At 28.7% G+C, this 11385-nt stretch overlaps 1 protein-coding gene across 1 annotated transcript in view; it reads left to right on the top strand.

The window, feature by feature from the left end:
* The first annotated feature begins 6113 nt into the window (after nucleotides 1–6113).
* LOC129963784 (ras-related protein Rab-43-like) overlaps nucleotides 6114–11385 on the top strand; it is a 29489-nt gene continuing 24217 nt past the window's right edge. The window contains exon 1 of the mRNA XM_056078338.1: nucleotides 6114–6369. Coding sequence (XP_055934313.1) covers nucleotides 6178–6369 — 192 coding nt within the window. The 5' untranslated portion in view covers nucleotides 6114–6177. The remainder of the gene's footprint in view (nucleotides 6370–11385) is intronic.

The raw sequence follows: 11385 nt of genomic DNA, 5'->3' as shown, positions 1-11385 counted from the left end.
CTATCTGTATATTTAATCTTAATTTTTTTTTAATTATGTTTAATGATAAAATAAATATATACCTTTTAGCTTAAATAATATTAAGATTATACTATCTCCTTCTTGTTGAGGCAAACAGATGGCAGCACGTGCTTTCGCCTTCATTGGTGTGCTTGTTAGTTGATATAAATATTCTCCCTTTTCTGAAATCAATAAACGTCCGAAAATTGCATTAAAAGAAATAAAAAAAAACTCAAAACTAGAATTTATTTATCAATCTTTTTTTTTGTATTTAATTGAGTAAATTTCAATATGTCATTTAAAACAGTAGGCAATTAGATACTGTATTCTATTTCAATATACCGTATGATGTTTTTTTTTTTTTTTTTTTTTTTTTTTAATAATGTATTTTTAAAAATAATATTTAAATCTTTTTATAAAAATATTTTTCATAATACGACTTCACTATCAAGCATAAACGTTAAACTTAACACAAACATTTAAAACTTAATAATCACAGATTTTTTATTTAAAACAATTAAGCATTTATTTCTTTACACAACGGATATTATAATATGAAATCCAACAAACGTGTAAAAACAAATCTAGTCAAAAAAATTTCTTTGTTTATTGAGACATATTCAAGACATAGAAAGACAGATTACTCGGGAAAAAAATTAATTCTAGAAACATCGATAGGTGACGCTGTACAACAAAAAAATAGGTTGAATAGACTTAAAATACACATTTGTAATACATTTTATTCGAACGTATCAAACATTCAATCACAAGGACCTTATCGGTGCAAGGGAAACCGCTCAATATGGTTCGCATCTTCCAGATATAAAATCTGCATTCTGTGAACAGCTTGTTCAACTGTGGATCGTAATGGGTAGATTGAGATGATTCTCACATGCAGAGTGAGGCTGTCTTTCAAATTTACCAAGGTTACCAGACGTCCTCGATAAACAAGATTTTTCTGAGTATCCCCAAAGCCAAAAATCACAGGGATAAAGATGTGTAGAACAAGCTGGTTTGGTCATCGGAAACACACATCTGATTACTCAAACATTAGTAAAATGTTGCCGAAGAAACTGTTGTACTCAGAGTCCAATGTGTGGAGGTACTTCATCTTGCATAAAGATAATTGAATCAAGACATTGGCGCCATTGCATTTGGAGTACAACAAAATTTTCGAGCATATTTTTGGTACCTTTTGGTCCTTTGCGTAAATTCTCAAGTCAGTTCTCAAACTCTCAAAGTGCAGCTGCAGCATTTCCTTTGTTTTCATAAAACAACATCACAAACAAAGCGCGAAGCCCTCACTGATAAGAATAACATTTTCGCAGCTTTATTCCTTTTATGCCTAGAAAAGTAGCAGCAAACTAAGGGTTTATGCAAATTTTTGTGCTTCAGTGCGAAATTGCAGTTACAATGACAGTTTTAGTTTCTTTACTTTTTTTTATCTTCTTTTCTTTTTCACATCAGCAATAGAAATTAGAAAGGAAAAATTCCTTACCGCATATGTGTGTTTTTGTGATTGTGTCATTTTAGCATGATTTCTGTTGTACAGCCATCTATCGGCGTTTCTGGAACATTTTTTTTTTCGAGTAATACGTCTCCCCATGTCTTGAATAGTATGTTGAACAATTTTGGAGCCTTTCGATTGAGTAGTTCGTAGAATAAGAGCTCAGAGTAGAGGTGTTTTAATTTTGATCACCCTGTATAGTAAGAAAACGCTATTGAAATAGCCAACGTTTAGATAAATGAAAAACTCATTTGTTAAATTGGTTGCTCTTTCATTTAAATGAAATAAAAACTATAAAATACTTTTGTCATTAAGTTTAATTTATAAATGATATCTGAAAAAAAATCATATTTTCAGATAGACACAAAATTAAATAAATAATTACTTACTCTTTGGTTTGTTTACTTATTTTATTTCTTTGAACTCTCTAATTTGAAGTCCTTTAATCAATTAATACTGGCATATATGCACTTATATAAGATTTATACATTTTTATATTATTTATTAGAAAAATCGTGTCCTTAATCTGCAGATATTTTATATATAGTTTCCGTTGTAAAATTTAAAGATTTTTTTAAAAGAAAAATGAGAGAAAATTACTTGATTCGGCAATTATTTTGTCCTCAGTTCTCTTTTTAACATAAAATGCAAATTTGTTCAATATTTTAGCTAATAAAGATTAAGAAAATTTATTTTGAGATCAAACAATTTAACTATATTCATTTTAAAGTACGCTGCCATTTATTGGACAGCAGAAGAAACATTTGTAAAGTTCTTTTACAATTTAAAAGTCTCCTTTTTTTTTTTATCTCCGAAATATGAATAGAATTTACATAAATCTACTTAAAAATTTTGGCCGTATATTATATTTTTTTAAAGAATATATTTCTATTATTTTCTTTTCTTCATATACTCCTAGAAACTTTTCTGAAAATGAAAATTTCTTAGAAACATTTCTATGCAGAGAAATTATTTTAAACTAACATTAATTTTGATAATAAATTCAAACTTCTAATCATTTTCAAAGCAACTTATGTATTATAAAGTAAATAATTATAAAATTCATTCACAATCTGGAAAGCTATCTCATAATATCTAAATTTTCTAGTAATAATGGTTATAAACACTGAGTGATTGATGTATATGGCGCCAGAACTTCCATCAAATAAATCTAAATGTAATCGCGCCACTCTAACTCTATTATGTGGTTCAGTTATTTAATAATCTACATCTATTTCTAGCTTTCAATGAATGGAAGATATCATAAAACACAGAATAACATTTATTGACGAACACAAACACAAAGCTACATCGTTCTACGTTACATCTCTAACTAGGCATTACAAATTCTGAATCACAAAGTAATAAAAAAGAAGCGTGTAAAAGTTCAACAGAAACTGCGCATGCGCCTGATCACTACAGCTGGAATAGGGGAAAGGCGTCTCTAGGACGGAACACTGAGTATAAGAAGATGTTTGACATAAATTTCAATGATATATATAATTAAAATTATAACATGCAAATTGCCGAAAATACTTGCTGAGTCTGCAAAAAAATCGAATAAAAATGTAATTTCTGAAAATAAAGAAAGATGAATGGATGATAAAAGGATGTAACCCACCTTTTGACTGTCAGTCATTTATATCCGAGTGTGTAATGTCTACATATTATTTTTATTGGAACTGTATTTTATTTTTTCAGAGAAAGTTTCAATAAGAGAAACGCACATAGAGTATATTAAAAACATCAACAAATTTCATTAATTACAAAATATTTATTAGCAAAATAAAAATATCTTCAAATTACCCTTTTTAAATGTTAAAATAAACGTTATATTTAAAAAATTTGTACTGTAAATTTTTTAGCCATATTTCATAAAAAATTTTTTAACAAATTGGTATCGTGTAAAAGTAGAGCACAAATAATTGCGGTGTTTGTGATTCTCAAACTTTATAGTTTTTAGGAGTTAAAAAAACACTAAAGATAATATATTATTTTGATAATATAAACAATATTTATATATAATATCATTAATATTTTTACCTCGCTTATTGAAAAATAAACTGCATTGTATTCATGGGATTAAAAATTAATATAAAATCGATATTTCTCAGATTAATGTAACAGCAAGTTGGAGTAACCAATCGCGATCCATTTAAATACGATTTTAATATAAAATATAACTCTACAGTAGACAGGTAAATAAAATGTGACAATAAATAATAATAATAAATGGCAGGTAAATAATAAGACGAGTAATAATAAGTGGGAAAGAAATAAAATGATTCGTGGATTTCCATCAACTCAAAACCACACACACACACACACACAAAAAGAAGAAAAAAACTCTGCTAATTGATATCATGTGGCCGAAAGTTAAGAAGTCTGGCCGGGCACCTGCGAAAGAAGGGATGACTCTTGCAGGAGAACAGGAAAAGTCAGAAACAGACTTTCAACCTCATGGGAGTCATTTTTCCATCCCCTTAATTCAGGTCACAAAGGAAAAGAAAAAGGAAGAAATCTATGAATGGGTTGAAAAATGAACGGATCGGTTATTCTCCGATTACATTATCATAAGCATTCGAAACCGCATATCACTGCAATTGACGTTATTCAAAGGAAAGTAGTTGTAAGTGTGAAGTCGCTACTTAATAATATTATTAGTTTCTTGAGTTCCGATATCAGTGACTTGGCTTCGATAATTTTTAATTGCCTGTGAAATAATCTTCCATTGGCTTTTTATAGTGGCGCCATCTCTTTATTTAATATAGAACTAAAGTAAAATCTTTAATAAAATGACATATTTTTAAAATTCAATTCTTTTGAGAAAATACTTAACTTAAATAAATAAATTAAATAAAGGGTTTTAAATAGAATTAAAATTATAAATTAAGCTTAAGTAGATAAATTAAATCAATCATACTTTATTTAAATAAATTAATTAAGTATTAACCGAACCTTCAACCTTCATACAGCTGTTGTGGCGCCATGTACCCGCAACCAAAGTCGCCAGACTCACTTGGCGCAGCAAAGTCGTCAGACTCACGTGACGCAGCAACCCTAAGTCGGCAGACACACTTGGCGCGTCGGCACCCACAAAATCTCGCCATAACGCTTGGCGCTACTCGAATAAGGGTACGGCCCATAAAGACAGCAGCTACTACTCAATACATCACCACTCAACGCAATATCGTTCGCCTCACTGGAGGGAGAGTACTGTGGTGAATCGCATATAAGCCAGTAACAACTCTTCTCCCCGAACGATCGTTCTGGTATAATTGTTAAGTTACTGGACTGCTAACCAGAAGGTCCCAGTTTCTATCCTGACGCGTCTCAAACCTGCACATTGGTGTCCCTGGTTCTGAACAACTGCATTCTTCATTCAGCTGTCGTGGCTCCATCTACCGGCAGCAACCACTCACACACGCTCGCCATAACGACTGGCGCGATAATCACATTCGTCGCTCGCGATCACTGGCACGATAAACTCTACCGACTCACTGGTGGGGGACTATTGTGGTGATAACAATATAATCCAGATAACAACTTCCGGAGAAGAGTGTACACTTTTGTCTAGTGGCTTTGTTGCGGCTACGAACCCTATCGTTGCGAGTTCGAACCTCAACCTGCATAACAATTAGTGCATTTTATTATTAATAATTTCTAATTAAAAGTGTGATTGAAAAGCAGTGATGTGAATAAATATTTAAAAATAACCATAGCAAAAATATTTGTTATTCAAAAATTCGTAGATTATGCAACTCTAGGTTAAAATCGAAGGGGTTCTTTTCAAGAAAAGCGAAATGAAGGGGAAAGCATTTTTGAGTTTTTCTCATTGAGAGTCCGCAGTTAGCTGAATTTTTCAGTCTGGTTTCCCGTATCCTAAAGGTTAAGATGCATTTACTTAAAATTAAAAAGCACATGAGTGATATAATGACCAAATAAAAATCAACATGCATGAAATGGATAATGATTTGTATATTTTCATATTACGGAACTTAAATATCAATATTATATTACCTCTTCATGTAAATTATACATTTCTAAAAATTTTAAGTGAGCTGTTTATGAAGTGCATCACAAGAACAAATTAGGAAACTGCAAAATAACTTTTACAAGGATAAGAAATAGCGATTTAAAAAAAAAAGACAGAAGAAAATTTAAAATTAATGTTTAATTTTTCACACTCACTAGATTGTGGTGAATCGCATATAAGCCAGTAACAACTCTTCTACCCGAACGATCGTTTTAGTATAATTGTTAAGTTACTGGACAGCTAACCCAAAGGTCCCAGGTTCTATCCCAGCGCGTCTCAAACCCGCACAAGAAACCGCACTGTTTTTAAAAAAAAAAAACGATATTCACATGCGAGAGCAATCTGAACGTTTTCCCTCATCAGCGAAAAACGATTTAAATGTTGAGCTACAAAAGACAGCAATTATCCCGGGATGCTCCTCTCTTCCAAATGCACCGCAACCAGAAGATTCCGGCAAATCACGCATGCGCAGTGGGAAGATTACGCATGTGTTGAAAGAGCGGCGGACAAAAGTAAATTCTTGTTTCTTTGGAACAAGGACTTGCTACTCTACTGTTTCTGCGCATGCGTGGTCTTACCGGGGAATTGTACCTGGTTGAATGTAAACCCTACTTTATGGCATCATGTTGTCATTATGGCAAGAAATGTAAACAAACAAGGGACGTCAAACTTTTGCTTCAAACTTATATTACTTGGAGATTATAATGTGGGAAAAACGTCTATATTTTGTCGTTTTGGAGAAAACGAATTCAAAGAAAATACGAATCTGACAGTTGGAACTGATAATCGCAAAAAAATAATTGAAGTCGGTGGACAAAATGTTACCGTAAGCACATCAACATTTTTAAAAGTGACAGTTTCCTTGTAATGCAGTACATGAGTGAAGAAGGAATTCTTTTCATTTGTTTTATTTACCAAATTTAAATAATTGGAAACTTTTGTTATTTATTTCCCGTAAAATTTTATATATCATTTTATGTCGTTTAAAAGTAAAACTCTTTTCATGGAATAGTTGAACCCCAAGCAAAATTAATATATTTATTTTTAATGATATTATATGCAGCTTCAGTATTATGTGATTAATTTTGTAATATTTAGCTTCGAATGAAGTAAAATAATAGTCATGCACATTCATTTTAAAAAATGGTTTCCTGCAGTTTTTGATTAGATTTCAAATTGTTGTAAAATTCTGCTAATGCAATCAAAGTAATATTTAAAATGCTTAGATTATTACAAATATAGTATGAAATTGATTTATTCTAAAAATAATAAAATATGTCTGCAATTTTAAGTTCTTGTTTTTGAAGTATTTTCTGATTTCTTTCTTTATTATAAAATGTTGGAGAAAGTATTATCTTTTTCATAGTATAATATTATAGCTTTGTTTCTTACATTTTATTTCTGTCTATTGAGAAAGAAGGAAGATGATTTTTCTCCTTTACATTTAAAAAAAAAAAAACTTGGCAGAATAATTTACATTCATTTTTCATCTTGAGAGGCTAAAAATATGGGTGCAAGTCACCCAAGCATACCCCTATATTCTTTTACAACCTGTCCATATTCCCTTTTGTAGTTTAAAGCCACCTATGATTCGATAATAATATTGCATTCAATGTGTTATTAATGTTTGCTCTTTGTTGATCATCAAATTTATTTTAGTATTTAGTTATTGTATTTTTTTTTTTTTTTTTTTTTAGCTTTATTGAAAACTCTTTATTCACTTTTTTTTTTTTTTCAGTATCTTATCTTTTTCCTATAACTGTTATAACTTATCCATTATATTGTTAGTTTTCAAATAATCATTTACTGCTCCCAAATTATTCCATGTCACTTAATTATAATATATTAAAAAATCATTTTGGGTACATCAATAAATTTTTTTAAAACATATTTTGGAAATATATGCACATAGCTTAATTTGGAAGCTGTTTGGTTGCTGTTTTTTGTGAACTGTAAAATGTTAAAATTAACAAATCAAGGAATTAAAATTTTCACTAAAACTCATTTAAATTTTCAGAAATTATTTTTATGTATTTACAGAAAACAATTCTTCCAAATTAAGCTTTTACTTTTTATAAAATGCTGTTGCAAATGATGTATTTGAAATTGCCATTTATACTTGATTTGCATTTATATTTGACTGAATATATTAAATTAAATACCATTTAAATCCAACTTATCTTATTTCTATTTGTTAATTTTAAATTTATAATAAAATTGCATTTTCCTTGCCTTTTATAAAAATAAATGGAGGAGAGTGTATTACATTTTTACAGCTTTTAGTATAACTTCATCTTTGTACAAAGTATATATATATAAATAATGATATCTCTTAATCTAATTTAAGCCTTAATTATTTTCCTAATTTTTTTATCTTAATCAACCTATATTAACTTCATTGTGAAATGATCTCTTATTTCCTGATCCAATTCCATCTTTTTTATTTAATTAATTCATCATGTGTTCTACAAAACTGCTCACTTCAGCATTTTCTCACGCTTCAAGTGAAAGGATAAAGATCCTTATTGTTTACCACATTCTTTTAAAGTCTAAATTTCCCTTTCATAAGACTACATATGATGTGTCAAAGAAATCCCTATCAAAATCTATAAAATCACTGAGAGAAAAATTTTGGTTTCTTTTGCACTTGTATTGCGATGTAAACGGATGTCAGTTTCATCATTGCTGCAATACATAATATGCCGCCTGGATGAAATAAATCAAAGTTAAAAATTTCAAAAGCTTCTTCTATTTGGCCATGGAACTGCTTAAAGTATGTTTATATTATATATATATATATATATATATATATATATATATATATATATATATATATATATATATATATATATATATATATATATATATATATATATATATATATATATATTCAGTAGTTGTGGTAGTATTTATATTGCTGCAAAATTATAGGCAAATAATCAATTTATATCAGAATATTTAACCATAACTAAATGTTTAAATTGTGTATTTCAGTACAATTGCTTTAAAAGGATTAATAATATTTTTCATTTTAAATTTTTAAAAAAAAGTCAGATGTGTTTGTAAGCTTAACATTGATCATTCCAGCTTATAAATTATGCTTGTTTTTTTGGCTATAACAGACGCCAGTGATTTTATATTATTTCAGTTATGAATGAAATGTTACCAAATTCTGTATCAATGCTTCTAACAAAAAATGAAATATCAAAAGTTCAAAAGCTTTTGTGGTAAATTTTGAATATTCATTTTTTTTAATATAAAATTTTATTTTTCTTTGAACATTTTATTGTTCTTTCTTGTATATAATGGAATCTGGCAGAACAATGAAATTTTCTTCAATCCACTTTTGAGACTGTGAGCTAAGCTTTCTAAGCCAAAAATTCAGGTAATCCAAATAACCTTATATTAGGAAATATAATTCACCTTCACCTTGGGAAATCCAAAGACTGATATTTCCATTGGAAATCATTCATATTGTTATCATTATGTCATTTTCACCAGATGCTATACGAAGAGCTTTTAACTTAGCAACCTCTTTTAGAACTTAAAGGTACTTCCTATCTCATCTAGAATATTTTTCTGATTCCCAATTGTATTATTAAAAGGAATTGCTCAATCATAATTATGAAGATATTCTGTACTGCATGTTTTATTAATAGCTGTAGCTCTCAAGAAACTGGTTTTCTTTTATTCATAAAAATTTTAATCCAGTCTATTCCCACTATTTATTTTCATTCCAACTATTTTAAATGTTTGAATTCATCCATTTGCATAATGCTTGAACTAGAGTGATTGATATGTATACTACTCCTTACTTGTTTATAAATCAGACTTGACTCATATTTGAACTTTTAATGTTAATTACAGTACATGTTTTGTGATTTGTGATCAAAACTTTCAGATTTATATATTTACAGCAAAAACAATTTAATAAGATTTTAACAATTTAATTAGGAAAAATGTGCAAAATAAAGTATGTTTCATGCAAATCTCTAGCTATTTGGCCATTTCTAACTGCTTATATAATTGCTGTCTTGTTTATTTCACTTTATTATTTTAGTTCAAACTACTTTAGCCAAATATGAAAGGAACTTAATTACATTAACACTTACTTAATTTGAATAGCACATATTTTAAACATTGAAATCTGTATCCAGAAGTTTGTTGAAATCTACACCACATTAAGTTTAGAGTATAAAATAGTATAAATAATCATAAAATTTACTATTTTCAACTTTGACAAATTTTAAAGTTAACATTACATTAAATATTTACATGTTTTGGAAAGATAGTTTATATTACAGTACCTTAGAGTTGCTACAATTTTTATTTACTTCTTTTTTAAGCAATAAATTTGAATAATCACTATTTTTTTAAGACTTTTTGCAATAATCATTTTACTTTATGGCATAGGGTAAAAGGTTAATCGATGGAAAAAAGTAAAATGACTCTTTAAATCCCTAAATAAAAGATAATATATCCTTTATTAAACATATTCATGTAGAAATTTCAACATTTGAATTCAAATATCAAAAATTAAAAGTATGACTCCTATGAAACATTTATATTTGATTGATCTTTTAACTTTCAATTTCATCTGTATCTTGATTTTCTGGGAAAGTGTGTTTATCTCCAAGAAGAGGCGTAACAAGGTATTTGACTGTAAACAAACTATTTGCTGATAACAAAATTTGACCAGAAAAAATTTTTATTGGCTTTTTACTGTAGTACTTTATCAATGCCCTAAAACCAGCTGAAATTTTATCTAAACAGGTGTCATGGCATTTCTACTTTTCATTCTTCCTTTGACTTTTTTTCTGAGTTGCAGCTGCTACTTTTCTTTATTAACAAAATATTTTAAAAATTTTGTATGCTTTTTTCATTTTACATTCGGAACACTCTCTGTGAAGATGGGCTGCAAACATATATGTTACCAAAATCTCAGCGATTGTTCCTGCAAGCATTTTCTTTTTGTTTTCTAAAGGTGCAATTTCTGTTTTATATATTGCTGAAGGTTACAATTTTGAAAAAAGGGACATTTTTAAATGTTTTAAAGATGTACTAACTTTTGAAGCAGAAGAACCTTCTTTTGAAACTGTGGAAGTTTCCACTGTCTCCTTTGAAAGAAGATGTGCTGTGTGATACTTGCTGTACTATTTGGTTCATCTTTATTGACTGGAGACTCTAAAGTGTTCACAACCTTGAAAACTTTCCACAGCATTTTGTATAGAGAATTTCTCAGTTGCTGTAAAAAGGCAGAACAAATACTTTATCTGCTCTCAGGAAATTTATTTCTTAAAAATTTCCTCCCACTTTTTCTCCAAAGGTGCAAACAATTCAAAATGCGCAATTGTACATACTTTAAAATTATGACTGATTGGTGAAAATTGCACAAAAGCAGAAGAAAGAAGGTGAATATGAGAAAAATGTCCTTTTTGAGTCATCTAAATGGGGAGAGGGAGCAATAACGTTTTGCAATACTTGAATAATTTGAGGAAAACTATTTAAGTCTTTGAAATGAACAATTATTTATTAAAAAGAATACACTTGCACACACAGTGTTTTTTTTCCTTCCTGTTTTAGAGTAAACATGATATTAGGATAACTAAATTTATTTAATATGAAAAATAAAATCTTAATTTTATAAGAATTTACATATACACAATCTTTTCTCAAAAAAAAAAAAAAAAAAAGGAACACATAAAATGTTAATTATTATTTAGACATAGTCCAACAGTTTAATATAAAACTATGTTCATTTTACCCTACTTTGCTTACACTAATCTAAAATTTAAAAAAAATAAAATAAACACAGCTTCGTTTATTAGATATAGAATTATAT

Source organism: Argiope bruennichi, chromosome 3 (genome assembly GCF_947563725.1).
Source record: "Argiope bruennichi chromosome 3, qqArgBrue1.1, whole genome shotgun sequence".
Lineage (NCBI taxonomy): Eukaryota > Metazoa > Arthropoda > Arachnida > Araneae > Araneidae > Argiope > Argiope bruennichi.
This window is presented reverse-complemented; position numbering and strand designations above follow the sequence as displayed.